We start from the raw sequence: 18,036 nt of genomic DNA on the forward strand, positions 1-18,036 counted from the left end.
CCCACCCGCCCCCCTCCCGCCTCTCCTCCGGGACCCGCTGCCCAGCTCCCGACGGCCACACAGGGTCCCCTCCGAATGCTCCTACGCCGCCTGCTCGGACCGCAGAGCAGCTGACCTGCTCCTGACATTTCCTCGGACTTCAAGGGGTGGGTCAGACACAGGCAGGCGGGCTGGGGCCTGCAGGAGAGTGGAGCTTCCCAGGGGGAGGTCGTGGCAGCCCCCAGGTCAAGCCACCCCCCCCCGGCTCACCGGTGGCCCTCACCCCCTAACCCTGTGAAGGTCCTCACTTAGCAGAAGGGGGCTTCAAGCTCACGGAGGTAGAGTGACCTCTGGGGCTACCCAGACCCTGCAGGCCACAGACCTGGTGGGCACTCGGACGCGGGGCCCAGGGCCAGTCCCCGGGGAGCACGGCCGCTCCCCACATGCTGCTGCTCACGCATATCCCTGGCTTTCCACGAGGCCAAGTCCTGGCCCTCCGCTCCCCGTGCTCCTCACATTCGCACTCCTACAGGTCAACCTCCAGGGTAAGCAGTGTGGGCTCAGGACCCTGAAAGGAGCCCCAGGAACACCAGCTTTCCCGCAAGAGAACCAAAGGCATCCGAGCCTGCGACCTGGCTTCAACCTCCCAGAACAATGAATTGTCCCAGGACGTCTGAGCACCCCCAGCAAGCCTCTGGCGCCTTGAGGCCTGGGGGCTGCCGTGCTCCCAGTCCGGTGCCTGCGCCCCCTCAGAAGTCCCTTCCGCCTGCAGCCGCCCGCCTGCCCGCCTCACCCAGCATGGCCCATCCTGGGATCCCTCTCCCACAGACGGTCCGCTGCCCCCACCGGACTCCTCCAGGACAAAGATGTCACCCTGTCCCTCCCTTCCTTCCTGTGCTAGGGCCCCACAGAGACCCAGAAAGCTTGAAACATTCAAAACAGGACAGTTGCGTAAATAAATTCCTGGTACGGAAGGAAGGAGGGAGGGAGGGAATGGGAAGGGGAAGGGAGAAGGAAGGAGGGAGGAGAGGGGAGGAGGAGGGGATGAGGGCCGCAGCCGCTGGACTGGCCATCCCCAGTCTGGCCTCACAAAGACCCTGCAGCCACCAGCCCATAATCGGGGGGTGGGGGGAGGCTCCCCCGTGCTTGAGAGTCGCCTCCCACATCTCGGGGCTTTGGCCACCTCCCTGGGGTCCTCACAATAGCGAGCACCCATCCTAGAGACGTCACCTCCAAAGCCGCCTGCCAGGCCATGGGGACCCGGGTGCACGTCCTATCAGCATCCCTGCCAGCCTCTCTTGGCCTCTCTGGGTCTCTTGGCCTCCTTTCTAAAGCTGGAATACTAGACCCAGTGCACGGAGCTGTGGGCAGAGTCAAGCCTCAGCCATGTGCAGCCCCGGGGGGTGTCCAGCATACACCAGGTGCCCAATAACAGCTCAGCCCGTTGGCCAATAATCGAGCCCTGGGAGAGGCGCCCCAGGGGCCACCCGGGCAAAATGCAGAGCCACACCCTCCCCTCTCCCTCTCAGTCTCCTGATCAAAGGGAGGAGGCTGGGAGCTGCTCTACAGAACATCCTAGAAGAGAAACCCTTCTCCCTGGGGACAGTGCAACACAGTGAGCGTATGGGCTGAAGAATACATCTGCCCCCTACACCTCAGCTCTGCTACCCGTGGCCTGAGGACACCAGCCCCTTCGTCTCGAGGTTCTCAGGGACAAGGGACATGCTGTTTGTGCAATGCACCCGCAGAGCCCTCTCGCAGGGACAGCGGGCTCCCCACTGTGGGCCGAACACAGCGGGGTGACATCTTCACCCAGGACACCAACCTTCATGACCCCACCAGACCCCACTAACGTGACTTTCATGAGAATTCAGGATAGGCCAATCATTGGCAAAAGGTTTTGAAATCCAAATGTTTAAGGGAAATTAATACGAATCTCCATCTACCACCTTGTCACAGGTCCCCCCCAGGCCCTAGAGACACTTCTGTGCGTGTGGGAAGGCCCATGGGCCTCCAAATTTCCTGTATGCCAAATTCCTCTAAAATTATTTTAGATGTACGATTTTTTCTATCTTCAAGACAGACAAAAGGCAAAAACGTCACAGCTAATCTCATCCAAGAACACAGCACCCCTTGGGATTGAAATTATCTGGAGGAATCACCATAGACAGCATTCACCAAGCCACGATACACTGGCTGGATTTCACACGGGGGCCGCTAAGGGCATGCGAGATTGCACGTGTGGTCGGAGGACAGGGACCCTCGGAAGCGCAGCGGCCGAGCTAAGACTCACATTTCGGAGAGCACACAGCAAGTGGTCCTCTCGATTCCTTCTGCCCCTTCTAGTAAAACAGCTTTCCTCAGAAAGTAAGCCAAATGCCTTAAAGTCGAAGCCACCAGCCGCACTTCCCACGGGCTTCACCAGGGATGAGGGACAGGCCGTGCACTCACCATGATGTCCCCTTTCAGCAGCTGGGCGGGCTCGATGGCAATGCAGATCCTGTTTTGGGTTTCTGGGCCAACGTTGCTTTGGGACACAAGAAGATAGAGCGTGACGCAATTTCATGATTTAACAGAAAGAACACCTTTTGAGAAAAGCAACCTCACAACTCAAACTCAGAGGGCACCCAAAAATATCCCACGTGGCTCAGGAATTCACCTCCCGGGGGTCTGTCCAGCGTGCGGACCATGCATGTCTGTAATGAGCTGAGCACGTGAGGGCCAAACTGCCCCCCATGTGCCGGTCCGCCGTGAGTCCAGACACGTGACAGCAGCTCCTTCCAACATTACTACTCACTCACGTTCTATCAATGTCCACAAAACACTGATGCAAGCAGACAAAAAAGCAAACCAGGGAAGTCCAGAAACTCGCACAAATTCTGAGGGTACGTGTCTGCCCATTGCCGAAAATGCGCAGGGGTGAGAAAGACACACCGTCGTGGACCCTGTCACAGGACTCTGGTGTGCGGGCTTCCCCTCCCTCCAGGCTCCGTGTCCACACTCCTTCCTGGAGCCAACCCTGCACCTGCCGCCCGCCGGGCACTCCCAGCTCGACGCCCTCACCCCTTCCCATGGGAGAGGCAGCTCAGGGAGGTCCCTGCGCGACGCCCCCACCCCTTCCCGGCGGGACAGGCGGCCCGGGGAGGTGCATGTCCCATGAGCACAGCACACTTACTAGATCCCAGACGTGTACACGGGCTGCATGGCTTGGTAGAGCTTCAGAAAAGGCCGGCACACTGAAAGAGAGCGTTGTCCATGAGACGCAGGACCGGAGGACAGACAAGAGTTTGACAAACACCGAGAGAGGTATCCTGAGGCAAGGAGGCCCCTATGCTGCGTCCGCACTTTGGGGAAGTGGCCCTGGAGTCGGACCAGAGGAAGGGACAGCGGGGCTCCTGGGGAGAGGTCCTGCTGCCCCTCCCTGGGCCCCTGCACACGGGGACCAGAACACCTGGAGGGGGAAGGGAGGGAAGGCAGGCCTGGAAAGCACAGGGTCCGGGACGGGCCAGCACGTCTTGAGACACCGCTGTGCGTGGACACTCACCTCCACCCGCGTCGAAGTTGGGAGTCCCGTGCAGGATGACAAAATGCAGGAACAGTGGCGAGGCATTCATTTTCACCGTCCCCGACAGGAGCCCGCTGAGAAACTGCACGTACCTGCAAAGGACGGCGGCTCAGGGCTCCCACGGGCGCCCCCACGGCTCTGACCCCACACGGGCCACCCACGCACAGAGGCCAGAACCTGCTTTCCCGGGTGCTGGGAGGAGACCCAGCCCCACTACCCACAGCCAAGCGGGTGTCGACCTCCAAGTCTGACCCTAGAGACCACAGCCCGGGAACGCGACCCTGCGGGGATCCCTGGATGCCCTCCACTGAACATGGCCGGATGTCGATGGCTCTACACCCACACCACAGGCAGCCCCTCTGCCCCCAGCCCAGAGCCACGCGGGGTCAGGCCACGGGCACCCCCACCAGTGGAGGGAGATGGGAAAGAGAAGGAAGGCTCTGTAAGTACCTCGCCCTTCTGAAGGTGGCAGGGTCACTCTGCCCTCCCCTCCCCTCCACGGGGAGACCCTGGGCAGGCTCTGTGCCGCTAATGGCCTGGCACCTATCGCCAAGCAGAGGGATAGAGGGTTTTGTGATGTAAAGGTCACCTTGAGGCTTATAATCAGCATGCCTGTGACCAGAAAAGTCATTCAAGAATAACTAACCCCATCCCCCCCCAACTGCACCACTCCTAAGAGAAGGACACGTGACAAAGGTCACTCATATTTATTTTTGTTAAGTGCATGGACAGAGTGGAGACTGCACCCCTGTCCCCTCCCTCCAGCTGTGCCGATCATATGTCCACAGCTAACGTTTTACACAGATGAGCCCGAGCTCAGCACAGGCCCCGTGGCTCTGTGTGCCTAGCCAGGGGCCTGCTCAACCCCAGCCCAGGTCCCTGACCCCAGCAGGGTCGGCACGGCAGCCAGAGGCAGCACGCCTCCCACCCCTAACAGTCTCCAGAGTCTACAGGCAGCTAACTAGCTGATGATCAGCAAATCCCAAATACAGAGCCGAGCTACCCCCCGCCGCCCCCTCCCACGCGCCTGCATGCTGCTCAGTCTGCACCCACCGCTGGCCCCAGGGGCGCATCGCCGCGTGCTAGGGACACTGGATGCACAAATCCCATGTCTCTCCTCTCTATGCCCCGATTCCGCTCCAGTGTGCATGTCAGGGAGGGGTAAGAAGACCCCTCCAAGTAAAACACACGCTGAATGTTTAGGGATTTTCCACTGGGGCGGCCTCATCCCGCTGCTCGCAAAAGCAGTCAGCACGTGCACAAACGCCTTATCAGAACACGCACGTCCACTGCAAGCCCACGTGGCAGCTGTGGCCAGAGTCCCTGGCCAAGCTAACAGAGGCAGGACACAGAGGACAGGTAACAGGGCCATGTGTGTTCGTGGCCACTGGGAAGTGCCCGTCAGCACCAAGAAAAGAAAATCAGTTCCCGGGTAAAGACAGGAGGAACAAAAGAAAATGAAAGTTTGGCACGATCAGTTCATCCAGCGGACTGGGAACACGGGGTTCACCTGCGGCGGAGAAGGGGGTGGGACCCTGACAGCTCCCCCCACGCACAGCGTAGGCGCCCTGTTCCAAACAGCTCCTCTGCCTCCCACCCTCTCCTCTCCCTTTGGAGGAAAGGAACTCCCGGCAATGACGTTTTCCACGCTTCATCTCAACTAGCGAGAAGGTTCAGGAACCGCGCTTGTCCGGGGGCGAGGGTACTGACTGCAGAGCCCGCGCATCACTCCTGCGCCAAAGCAGCTGGAAAATTGCAGGTGTGCAACGCATTCCTTATGTGATTTATGTAAGGGTGATGAAAGGAGAAATTTATAGTTGAAAGGAGTTGAAAGGAGAAAATTATAGTTGGAGTTTCCTCGAATCTCCCTAAACACGTCATCTGCACTTGACACGGCTCAGATCTCCCTGAACACGTGCGTGTATCAAAGGTCGCATGACCACGTCCCGTGGCTCAGCAGAAGTAGCCACTGTAAGAGAACATCCTTCCCTAAGGCTTCCTCTCTTCACCTCCACGGTGCTCGCGGGGGCCGCACGGATGGCAGGGAGATGCGGCCTGGCCCCCTCAGCCTTGTCCTGTCCTGCCCATGGGACCCAAGCTTGCTGGTTACCTAGTGCTCCCCAGCGCTCCGGTGCCTGACTGCGGCAGGAGGCCCTGCGGGAGGGCCACCCAGGCTCCAAGCATGAGAAACCCATGGGCCGCAGCAGGCACGCTCCGCGAGGGGAGAGGATGGGCGCCTGCTCCCCTGCACCTGTCATATCTCCCGTGCACATGCTCTTTCGGACACACAAAGCCTCATGTCAAAGGCCAAATAAAGCTACGCTGGGAAATGTCCGGCTATTAGACACAGCCAGGAATCCTAGTTTCTGCAGGCCCAGACCCGTCACCAGGCAGAGTGAGACATAGGAATGACCCCAACCCCTCTGCCCTGCACCCCTAGGAAGGTCAGCTCCTCAGCCCAGTATTAAATAAATGAAGGGCTGGAGGAGGCTTGCTGTTGAGGCCCCACGCCTCCCAGGCCACAAACCCCCAGCAACCTAATTAATTCACTCTCACCAGGAGACCCATATGAAATCAGTTTCCTGAGCTCACTCCTGACAGAGGCTGCAGAGCTCCCCCCTTGGGGCAGCCAGGGCCACAGGGAGGATTCCCATTACAGCGCCTATCCCACAGATGCGGCCATCCTGGGCTCCTCTGGCCTCACTGACTCAGTCATCTACCCTACTCGATAATGGTTCGTGAGCATCTCCCATTGCAGGTGTAGGGACATTCGCCAGGGAAGGCAGAACGGAACCCACACCACCGTTACATAATGTAAATGCCATAGCTTCCAGTGCACAAGGGCAGGAAGGGTGCATGAAAGCCGCGGGCTTGCTAAGGTGAGAAAATGCTTTTCCGTGTTCCACACTCTTACGCTGCTATTAAAAAGCTACGGTAGTCATTAGAGCAAAAAAGAAAAGAACAAGGCAAACATTCTTCCCCGGTGGGTGCTGAGCATTTTGAGTGGACAGGAAGAATAAAAATCATATGATGGCCTCAATAGACACAGAAAAAATACTGGACAAAATACGACATCCATTTAGGATAAAAAGTCACAACAAAGTGGGTATAGAAGGAACACCCCTCCACGTAATAAAGACTGTGCATGACAAACCCACAGCTGACATCATACTCAATGGTGAAAAGCTGGAAGCTTTTCCTCTAAGATCAGGAACAAGGCAAGGATGCCCACTCTTACTACTTTTATTCAACACAGTGATGAAGTCTCAGCCACAGCAATCAGACAAGAAAAAGAAATGAAAGGCACCCAAGTCAGAAAGAAAGATTTCAAACTGTCACAGTTTGCAAATGACAGGATATTACACACGGACAACCCTAAGAACTTCCCTCAAAAAGTGTTGGAATAAATGAAATTAGCAAAGTCACAGGATATAAAATTAATATACTTAAGTCTGTTGCATTTCTATGTAATAATGCACTACCCAAAAAAGGAAGAAACAACCCATTTACAATAGCATCAAAAAGAGAGAAATACCTAATAATAAATTTAACCAAGGAGGTGAAAAACCTGTACACTGAAAACTATAAGACATTGATGGAAAAAACTGAAGAAGACACAAATAAATGGAAAAATGTTCCGTCCTCATGGATGGGAAGAATCAGTACTGTTAAATTCTATCTATAGATTCAAGGCAATCCTATCAAAATTTCAATGGCATTTTTCACAAAAACAGAAAGAAAACCTTAAAATTTGTATGGAAAAGGGGAGCCTTGGTGGCTCAGTGGGTTAAGGGTCCGGCTCTTGATTTCAGGTCATGATCTCAGGGTCACGGGATTAAGCCCTGCATTGGGCTCCACACTCAGCAGGGAATCTGCTTGAGATTCTCTCTCTCCCTCTCCCTCTGTCCCTCCTAAAATAAATAAGTAAACCTTCATTTAAAAAATGGGCAGAAGATGTGAATAGACATTTTTCAAAAAAAAAGACATCCGGATGGCCAACAGACACATGAAAAGAGGCTCCATCATCAGGCAAATGCAAATCCAAACCACAAGGAGATATCACCTCACACCTGTCAGGGTGGCTAAAATTAACATAGGAAACAACAGGTGTTGGCAAGGATGTGGAGAATTTGGACCCCTCGTGCCCTGTTGGTGGGAGTGCCAACTGGTGCGGCCACTGTGGACAACAGTATAGAGGGTCCTCAAAAAGCTAAACATAGAAATACCATATGGTCTGGTAATCCCACTCCTGGGTTATTTACCTGACAAAAACACTCAGTTGAAAAGACAGTGTGCACCCTGTGTTCACTCCAGCAATACCAACAGCGGCCCAGCTACGGAGGCAACCTAAGCACCCACCCGTGGACGGATGGATGAAGGTGTGGTGTATATAAACCACAGAACAGGAAGCAGCTATAAAGAACGGACGAAATCCTGCCATCTGCAACAACCTGGAGGGACCCTGAAGGTACGATGCATAGCAAATTCAATCGGACAGAAAAAGACACTTGCATGCGGAACGTAAAAGACAGACGCTCAAGAGCTCACAGATACGGAGAACAGAGCGGTGGATGCCAGAGGCTGGGGTCACTGGATGGGCAAAGGGAGGAGAAGAAGAACAGGAGGAGGGGGATAGTGGGAGAGGGAGGAGGGGACTGGGACAAGGGGGAGGAGAAGGGGGAGGAGAAGATGAAGAAGAAGGGGAAGGAGGAGGAGAGGGAGGCACGCTTCCTTGCAGCGTGCAGAGCCCCTGGGGTGGGTCACTCCTTGTTTAGGTCACATCCCACACGGGACACCTCTGCATGTCACCGTTTTGAAAGCTGCTCAACGTAGAAAGGACACTTAATGGGTCCAACAGAACAAGGGCCGTGGGACTATAACGTAAGGAAGGCTGGTCTTCCTGCAGGCGACCGGCATTCCCTGCGGGGTCTGCTGCTCAACAGCGGGTTCAGACTAGTGATCCCACGTGGTCCACACAGCCGGGTCTGACCGCAAACCTGACCAAAACACGCCGGTGACCAGCTCCTGGATGCGAAACCCTCCAACTCCCCACATCTGCCGGCCGCACCCACCAGCACCCGAGTGGGGAGCAGAGGTAAGCGTCTGGTGCACAAGCATCTTGGCAACTATCTTGGCAGTTCTTGGCCCATTCCCCGCTGTTTGCTTTAAAATAAACCGAGGTGACAGCGTGCTTGGCCCCATGTTACTACGTGCAAAGAGCTGGGTCTGGGAGGAGGACGGCTAGGGCCTTCCTCAGCTGGGCCCGGAGGGTGGCGTGGACTCACACGGGGGCGCGTGGCAGGAGGAAGTCTGCTCCCCCAGGGCCCTTCGCAGCACAGACCGAGCCTCTCCTGGGGGCCGAGCCGAGCTCCAGTGAGGGGGCCGTGGGTGGGCCAGGGAGGCCAACGTGAGACAAACAGCCTGGCGCAGGAGTCGGCCAGCCACAAACCTGCCCACGAGGCCACGTCACTCTCATGTTAGGACCACAGTGACAGAGACCACGTGGCCTGCGAGGCCCAGACCATCCACTCGCCAGCCCGTTGCAGACATGGTTCACCGACCCCGGTCCAGCAGACAGAGCCCGGTTCCAACTCACGGCGTGAATGCCTACTTGCCCTGGGCATGGAGGACCCCACGTAGAGCGTGGAGCAGGTGAGGGGGGCTCCTGGGTCCGCCTCTCAGAGACAGTCAGGGCCGGGGACACCCCAGCCACCCACACACATGGGGGCTCTTCTCTGCCGCGGGGCACCCACCAGCACCCCCACCTGTGCTTCGCTGCTCAGGGGAGATGTCCCTTCTGTCCCCACTCTCTGAAACGTAAAACCTCACTAGCCTGTTTGCGCTGGCTCAGGGACACGTACATACCGTTTCTGGGAAGGCTGCATTAAAGCCGAAACCTTATCATCATAGAACTTCTTCATCGCAAACCTGTCGAGGGCCTGGTCAGCACTGGGGAAGGACAGAGAGAGAGAGATGCAGCATTAACCATGGACGCCGCGGGTGGCGGGGTGACGGGGACAGGTGCTATGGCCTGCAGGTCTGGCACGCCGGCCAACACAGCGGCATCCTCTCTCTAGGTGGCATGGCTCCCAGGAGAGGCACCCACCAGCTCCTCCCCACAGGCAGGCACGGGGCTGCCATCCTGAACTGTCCAGTCACCGCACTGGCCCCCACGACAGCAGGGCAGTCGCAGAGGGCTCTGCGCGAGTGTCAGGATCGCGAGGGTCTGGGGCGCACCTGGAGCACCGTGGTTAGTGACAGCCAGCATGCCCCCAGGGGCCAGCTCGGGACCCGCAGGGACGCACGACTCTCAGCAGGGCTGAGGGTGTCAGACGGCGGCGGCCGGGGGGCGGGGGGGCAGGCAGCCAGTTTCCAAGCCCTCACGGTGCCCACCGTGGTCCTCAAGCATCTGCCATAGATAGCCCTGCTCCCCAACAACCCGAGGCCCACGAGCAGAGCGTGCTCCCCAGGACCCTCAGAACACCCCGTAGCCAGCCATTCACGGGTCTGCCCGATCTGACTTCAGATACGTCATGGGACACGGGTGCAAGAGGTCGTAGCTACTGAGTCTTGTCTGAGCCCAAAGCTTCCCTGAAAATCTGATCTAACTTGGGCCTTCCGCTTACAGTGTGCACGCATGTGCCCCTACAGAACATGGGGATTCACCGTGTGCATCTGCACTGGGCTGCGCTGGGGAGGGTGCTGTCCCAGACGGAAGGGTCCTGCAGCACTGAGCATTCACTGTATCGGGGGCATATGTTTTTAAGCTGAAAAGTGTGCTTACATATGCTCCCCCCCTCACTTGTAAGCGTTCCTCTTCCTGGAGCTCACGGGTCTTACCAAATGCTGACAATACATTTCCGGCCTCTGTGTGTGTGTGTGTGTGTGTGTGTGTGTGTTCGGGACTAACGGCACTTGTCAGCATTAGCAGTATTCCCGATGACGGTCTCCCTGAATGCCGTCTCCAGGGTACCGACCCAGAATGCTCCTCCCGCTTGCTGATTCTAGTTTCCGATGCAATCTGGAGCATGGTTAATGACAGAGGTCTTAGAAATGCATGCTCCCGTGACGGCTTCTGGGAATGTCATCTACGAGGGGAAGCGGAGAAATGAGCAAGGACACATATCTGTGTGAGAGGCTGGTCGTCACGGCGGGCTCAGAGCAGGGAATCACGAGAAGCTACCTCGACGGGGACCTAACGACCTAACACCGCCTCCATGCACGGGGCTGGGCCGCCAACTCCATGCAGCCGGGATGCATATTCAGGAAACTGGTGATTGAGAAAAACAGGGCCGGGCCACGCTGCTATGGCAGAAACGTGAGGGCGGGCAACACTGAGCAGGGTCGGCAGGTGAGATGCGGCCTCTCTCTGCACGTCTGGGCTCAGCTGGGGGACTCAGTGTGTGTGAGCAGCGACCTCAGGGTCTGGCACACACATAAACGCTGATTATCACCGAGAAGGGATCTGGGTTTCATGGGGGCTTTGGTTTCCTCCCTGGCAGGCACCAGCTCCGCGGCTTGTGTCCAGAGAAAACACTTGGAAAGTCAGATTTCACTCCTTGCTGCTGGAAAGGGCAGGATTTATCGGCTAGTATGAACGGGGCACGTATGTCCTCAGAATGGAGTGCCCCATGCCGCACAAAGCGGCCATTGAAACGACAGGGTAAATGCAAACCCACAAAGAATGATATTTCTGGACTGGATTTCAGCATGAGTGAGATGTGTGCTTGGGGCACCATGCATCTCGGGGGCACCGCGCCTCGGGGGGCACTGTGTGATGCCCCAGCGCCAGCAGGTTCCCCCCAGCCTTGCTGTGCCCACCATCCCAGCCTCCTGTGGGCAGGTCCCCGGTGGCTTTTCCACCCCCTGGGGACCAGACAGGACTGGACTTCCCGCTCACAGGCCATGAGGCCATGAGCAAGCCTGACCCTCGGTTTTGTCATCTGTAAAGTGTGAGCAGTGACAACTACCCCCTGGGTTTCTTGGGAGGATTAAGGGAGAAAAGACAAATTTGCAAAGTATTTCTCGGAGGCCCAGGGCACGCAAAACATGGCGGCTGTGGCCACTCGTCTTTATAGGGTACGAGGTGCCCAGCGAGACTGCGTGGGTCTTGCTTTCAGTACCGGTCCCACCCACCCCTACGGTTTCTGTTAGAGAAGCACAGTGCGCTCACTTGGCTTCCGATGCCTCCACAGAGGACGTCAGTATGAGGCAGACAGAGCTGCATGCTCTCAGCTGGGCTGGTTTCCCGGCTGAGCCTCCCACCCTGTTCCAGAACTTCTGATGCCCCTGGCAGTGCGGACGCCCCGCGTACCTGGCTGAGACATTGGTGAAATGCATGTAGGAGGATATGACCACGCCGATGCGTCCCTTTCCGCCCTGCAGGAGACAAAACAGGGACTCAGTTCCTCACGGAAAGCTCGTTCACTCTGCTCGGGATGACAAAAGAGCTTCCGTGGTTGGGGAAGCCACCGTCAGCTTCCTCTGGTCCCAGTTCCGGGGCACGGCAGCACCCAGCCCAGCAGGCAGAGGGCACACTGGGACCTCATGGCAGGAGCAGGTGCCACCGGCGGCATCCACGGGCACCCCGAGGGCAGATCTGCACAGAGGCGGCCAGTCAGCTCACCAGGTCCCACCGGGGCCACAAGAACATGCTGGGGAGGAAGCACTTAGTGTGATGTCACTACAGGGAACAGAGACCTGAACGCTCACCTCATGGGCAGAGGGATCTGAGAGCTGTGCATGCAGCCCAGAGAGCCCAGAGAGCCCAGTTCCACGGGGACCGCGATCCCAAAACGCAGGGCTCAGCCCATGACCAGACAGGCACGGCCCAGACGGGAAGCCAGCCAGAACCACAGGCCAATACGACCCACAGGAGAGGGTGTGTGAAAGCACCACAGCCATGACAGGCCACCTGCACCCAGAGCTGTGGACTGCCCCCTTCTGAAACATACTGCCATGACCCAGATCAACGGTCAGCAAACTACAGTCCACAAGCCACTTCTGCCACCCCGAGTCCTGCAACCTGTGAGCCAAGAGTTGTCATGTTTTTGAACAACTGAAGAATGAAAAGAACACCCTCCATGACACACGGCAAGCATCGAAAGCGCAGCGGTCACGGCCCATAAATAAAGTGTGACGGGAACGCGGCCATGCCTGTCTGTGCAGGTGCATCGGGGGCTAGGTCCACGGCCATGGCAGAAGCGAGCAGTCACAGCAAGACCCTGCAGCCCCCAGAGCCCAAAATATTTGCTGTCTGGGTTTTTCACGAAAAGTTAGGCAACCAAGACAAAGGAGAACACGAAGCCAAAATGGCAGGGCCACCGACGTGCGCATCCCCATGTCTGTCCTGGAAAAAAACAGCCCAGCAAATCCACTCCACAAGTCCGAGGGGCCCGCGATGGCGTGTGACCGTCACCCAGAGCGCGAGCCTCTCCGTCCTGTGCATGTCGGGCGCGGGATACACAGCCGGTCCCTCACCGTGCGGCTGCTGGTGTGCCCTGCACACATCCGCTACGAGCAAACGGCTTCTCTGCCACCTCGGACATGCGTGCGGCACACGCGGCTGCCACGCTCGGTCAGTCCCTGTGTTTGCGAGGACTCCTGAGAGGCTGAACTCGGGCAGGACAACAGAACCACAGACTGCACCACTTGCCGACGGGGTGTCCTTCCCTGGCGACTCAAAACCACACAGCATGGGATGACGCCTTCCAGAAGGGCCGCAGTCTATGTCCGCTCAGCCAGGCGCCAGCGGGCAGGTGTTGGTGAGGGGACCCGGTGCAAAGCCACACAAACCCACTATGCACAGCGGACAGGAGGACAGGGCCGTCCCCGTGCTGCATCTGGGGCTGCCTCCCCCGGCCAGGGGCCCAGCTCCACTCCCGTTCCTGGCACGCGTGGAAGGAAGCGCACACTGTGCAGAGCTCACAGGTTTGGGCAAGCAATCCTGAGCTCACCCCCGCCACGACCTAGATGAATGTCGACATCTGGAAGTTCATGTTAAGCAAGAGCTTCTCTCATGGCACGTTTTCTAGAACGCCTCGGAAATGGCTTGCATGTCCCCAGAACAGAGCAAGAAGGAGCAAATAGTTTTCAAGAACTCCCAATGCGCTCCCGGTAAATTCTGCTAAAGAGACTTGTCCAGGGGGCGCCTGGGTGGCTCAGTGGGTGAAGCGTCTGCCTTCAGCTCACGTAATGATCTCAGGGTCCTGGGATCGAGTCCTGCTTCGGGCTCCCTGCTCAGTGGGGAGTCTGCTTCTCCCTCTGCCCCTCCCAACCTCCCTGTGCTTGCACCCCCCTCTCACTCTCTCAAATAAACAAATAAAATCTTAAAAAAAAACAAAAAAAAGACTTGTCCAGAGATCCAAGTGTTGGGTAGGACCAGCATGTGTTTTGGCGATCTCTCTGCACTGTTTGTCATCTGTGACCCAGATACCATAAATAACACTATGACCAACTTCATGAAAAAGTGAAGTCAATGACCAAAACGGAACGAGTGGTTGTGGGGAGCTTCCCGAGGTCCGTCCAGTAGCCAGAATCTTCTGGGGGTCCAGCTGGCAGCAGGTCGGGGTGAGCGGGACCTGCGTTTCTCACCTGAGCTAGGTAGGTGGGGTTCTCCGGCCCCCTCTAGGGAACAATGCTCAGAAAGCCTTGCACACTGAGCTCCAGGAGAAGCATCCTCACTGGGCCACAATCACCAGGCCAAGCCTGATAGCAGGCAGTTTGTTTTAATAGACAGGAATTGGATTTAAAAAAAAAAAAAAAAGGCCTATCTTCTTTTGAAGTTTGCACCAAAACACAAATCCGGAGAGAAGGTCCTTGATATAACGCGACCCTGAAAGGCTCCAGTGAATGTAATTTCGTAAGAAAAGGAATGCGGGGGCCTGGCTGTTTGCTGGAGAAGGTAATCAAGCCAGGTGTGAGAAGAAGCAAGAAAAGCAGAGAAAGAAACACTATGCAAGTTCATGTGCACCTGCCAGGCTTTGCTCGGAGCTGGGGGCCCACTGCACACCGCAACCGAGGCCTGCCGCCATCCTATAGACCTCACATGAGCGGGTCTCAGAAACCCTACAGGACAGTGGCTTGGACAGCCCAACACAGCTCGACTCCACAAGGCAATGGGTTTTCCCTGCTCTCTACCATCTGACCCGAGGACCGGGAAGTGCAGGAAGACAGTGAGAAGCCAGAGGAGTAAGAGGAAAGCTCCCAGGAGGCCGGAGTTCAGATGCAGCCAGGATGGCGGCACACCGTCCCCACAGCCAGCGCTGGCCACCCTGCCAGGGGGTGGCCAGATCCCGTCCCCCTTGCGCGTCTGGCTGGGTGAGGACCACGCGTTAGCAGCAAACAGCATCCCTCCCCCAGGCTCAGGGGATCAGCGATAGCAGGACTCAGACAGCACCACATGTCCGTGGCTGCTGCTTCTCAGAGGGATTTCCAAAAAAAATCAAAATGCATAAAGATAAAACGGTTCACTATCATCAACGCCTTTCATTCGTTTCAAAACGTCCAGCTATGCGTTCAGTGGCCCGAGGCCTGCAAATTCTAGAGCCAAAGTCCGGGAAGGGGAGGACTCTTTTCCTTTTTAAGGACAGGTATGTGACATGACCACAAACGCCGGTGGATCCGGACATGGGCATGAAAGGCGGTCCCCGCGGGACCCCAGCTTCCCCCAGCCCTGGGCACGGGGCAGCACTTACCCTGCAGTGGATGACCACCACGTGCTGGGGATCACTGTTCAGCCAGGACTCCTGCGCCTTGCAGATGGTGCACACCTGGTCCAGGGGCGGCGCGTGCAGCTCTGGCCAGCCCACGTCCAGGATCTGCAACAAGAGACGGGCTCTCTCTCTACCCAAACCCTTCACGTGCCAGGTAAGGAACGCTGCTGTGAGTTCCTTTCCTAAAGCCTGCTGGGACTTGTGGCCAGGCTCTTCCCTGGGAAGGAACACAGGGAGGATTATGTTGCCCCCGGGAGACGTGCATTCCCGTCTTATCTGCTCTCCTGCGGCTGGGACAGCAATTCTAGAAAGGGATTTTGGAACCGTTAATGGGGCACGGCTTGTGGGGAGGGCCCAGGCCCGGCCAGATCTGAAACGGGAGTTCCTGGCCAGAGCTGCTGCTAAAATTCCTCCGTGCAGACTGAAATCACAGTTTGGGAAAATGCAGGGAGCCACTCCCCATGCACTGTGCAGATGACGTCTCAGAAAGCGACCTGTCCCACGTGCTTGAAGAAAACACGCTCCTCTCTGGACAGAAGCATGCCCACGAGGGACGAAGCGCCTTGAGCCCGGGTTACAATTCGGAGCAGGAATAGAGACGGTCCTCACCACGTGACGTGCAGCACGGCGCGTCCGTGCGCGGGAAACAGCCACCCTGAGCAACGTGACACCCTCCACCACCCCCCCGCGCTAAAGCCTGCCCAGTGATGCAAGATATGTTCTATTATACCTTTCTTTTTCTAAAAGGCAGGGAAGCAGAGCTCTCTTCTATAAAATAGAAATAGTGCAAAATGATGGGAAAATTTCAGAAAAATGCCAGGAAGCTGGAAAGTATCACATACCCATCCCACCACGTAGTGGTACGACCTGTAACGCTGATGAATCCCTGAGATTTTATTCTATGTGTGTTCCGCAGAGCTGAGATGCTATTATCCAGGACCTCTAGATCCTGCTTTTGTTAACTAGCATGAAAATAGGCAATTCACCAATTCACCATCTTCTTATTCCAACAGCTGCAGAATATTCTGACATACGGAACGCATATATAATATATACCCTAACTCACGCGGATACACAAGCTTAAAAATTTCCCCTAAATCTCTACTACTGAAAAGATGAATGCGAGGAGGAGAGCATGTGACAGACAGCAGGCGGGAGATCCTGGCGGTGGAAATGTTCAGTGGATCCCGCCAACATCGGATCCGGCATTAACACTAGTTAATGCGCAGTGTTAACGGGAGAAGACTGGGTCCGGGGCTATGTGGGATCTCTCTGCATTTTTTTGCAACATCCCGTAAATCTATAATTATTTCTAAAGAAATTAATTTATAAATGACCCACTGGGGCGCCCGGCTGGCTCAGTCAGTAGAGCGTGCGACTCTTGATCTCAGGGTGGTGAGTTCGAGCCCCATGATGGGTGCAGAGATTGCTTAAAAATAAAAAAATCTTACCAAAAAAAAAAAAACCTACAGATAAGAACAGTTCCTGATACCCCTTATGACATCACATCCCACAGAGACTTGAACTGTTTTTGCACGAGCAGATATGCCTCGGGGACATGTGACAAGACTCAGAACAAAAAGGGCTAAGGTCATACCTTTGGGTTAAGCTTCGTAAGGTCATATCTCTTTTCGGAAAGGTTTAACACCTGTGAAGGGGAAAGAAAAAGCCATCAGACAAGTCCACGTCCTCGGAGGTCAAAGAGGAAATGTATTCACACTTCACATGCCGTCTGCCTTCGAGGGACCAAAGACTCTGAAAGACTGAAATGTACATAGAAATGTTATTGTTACAGAATGAAACACAGACAAATAGAACAAACACGTAAGGATGGCAGACGGAATTGTGCGGGACCGGCTGGCCCCAGGGAAGCTGGGCTTGCTGGGGGGGACGGTCGGGACAGCGAGGGACAGAGCCAGCAGGGGCCCCACCACACCGTGAGGAGAGGATGCCACGCTACAGTCCCATTTAAGGACCAGGCCCGCTGCCCACTTTCCTCTGAGCCCCATACCCTCCAGCCTGATGAGACTGGTCACACTGGGTGGCCTCGGTCAACGGTCTGTGGGTTCGGGAGCCGTGCCGGCTCCACGTTCATCCATCATCGGGGTGTAGATGGGGAAGAGGTGAGCCCACCCCAGGGTTCTCAGATCTCTACAAGACACGCACATGGGTCTTTCTTCAGACTTTTCGAAAGAGTCCTAAGGGTCCTTGTCCCAAAACAAGGCAGGGACCCCTGCCCTCTCACTGTTGGCGAGGGTGGGGTTGGCTCTGGCCTGACAGCCACTGCTGAAGGGAAAAACTGCCCCAGACCCCAGGCCCCTGCTGTCTGGGGACAGGGCCCTCCCGGGTCTCTGCGGACAGTGAACAGAGGGCAGAGGGAGATGAGGTACAGGGACCAGGAGCGTGCTGACCCCTGGGCCAGGTGTCAGGAGGAGACCGTTCCTTCAGAGCAGACGGCCTCGGGCAGATGGGAAGCCGTCCTGAAGGCGCCGAGCCCCCAGGGCAGACGTCTGGGTTCTGGGTTGGGACACGCTTTCCCTGCCTGCCATCAGGTCATGCCAAGGACTGGCGTCCAGGGAAGCGGCAGGTGCTCAGGGTCTGGGAGAGCACCGCTCAGGCCGACGCTGACTGCCCAGGCCGCACTGACCGCTCCGGGCCAGCACAGGCTGCTGGGAGGGAGACGGGGTCCCCTCGGCTCTACTCTGTTTCTGGGCCACTCTCGCAGACAGCCATGTAGTCATCTGAGAGGGTGGCAACCACAGCCTTGTTGGGCCGGGC

The 18,036-nt window shown here is 56.6% G+C and overlaps 1 protein-coding gene across 7 annotated transcripts in view; it reads right to left on the reverse strand.

The window, feature by feature from the left end:
• The window catches only part of LOC100472275 (tensin-3), a 158,000-nt gene that overhangs the window by 72,042 nt on the left and 67,922 nt on the right, over nt 1-18,036 (reverse strand). For all 7 annotated transcript variants that reach the window (XM_034665209.1, XM_034665216.1, XM_034665224.1 and 4 more), the window contains 7 exons: nt 16,856-16,906; nt 15,241-15,363; nt 11,859-11,923; nt 9,410-9,493; nt 3,524-3,636; nt 3,155-3,215; nt 2,431-2,506 (listed from right to left, as the gene is read on the reverse strand). In XM_034665209.1, coding sequence (XP_034521100.1) covers nt 2,431-2,506; nt 3,155-3,215; nt 3,524-3,636; nt 9,410-9,493; nt 11,859-11,923; nt 15,241-15,363; nt 16,856-16,906 — 573 coding nt within the window. The remainder of the gene's footprint in view (nt 1-2,430; nt 2,507-3,154; nt 3,216-3,523; nt 3,637-9,409; nt 9,494-11,858; nt 11,924-15,240; nt 15,364-16,855; nt 16,907-18,036) is intronic.

This window comes from Ailuropoda melanoleuca, chromosome 1 (assembly GCF_002007445.2).
Source record: "Ailuropoda melanoleuca isolate Jingjing chromosome 1, ASM200744v2, whole genome shotgun sequence".
NCBI classification, from domain to species: Eukaryota; Metazoa; Chordata; class Mammalia; order Carnivora; family Ursidae; genus Ailuropoda; species Ailuropoda melanoleuca.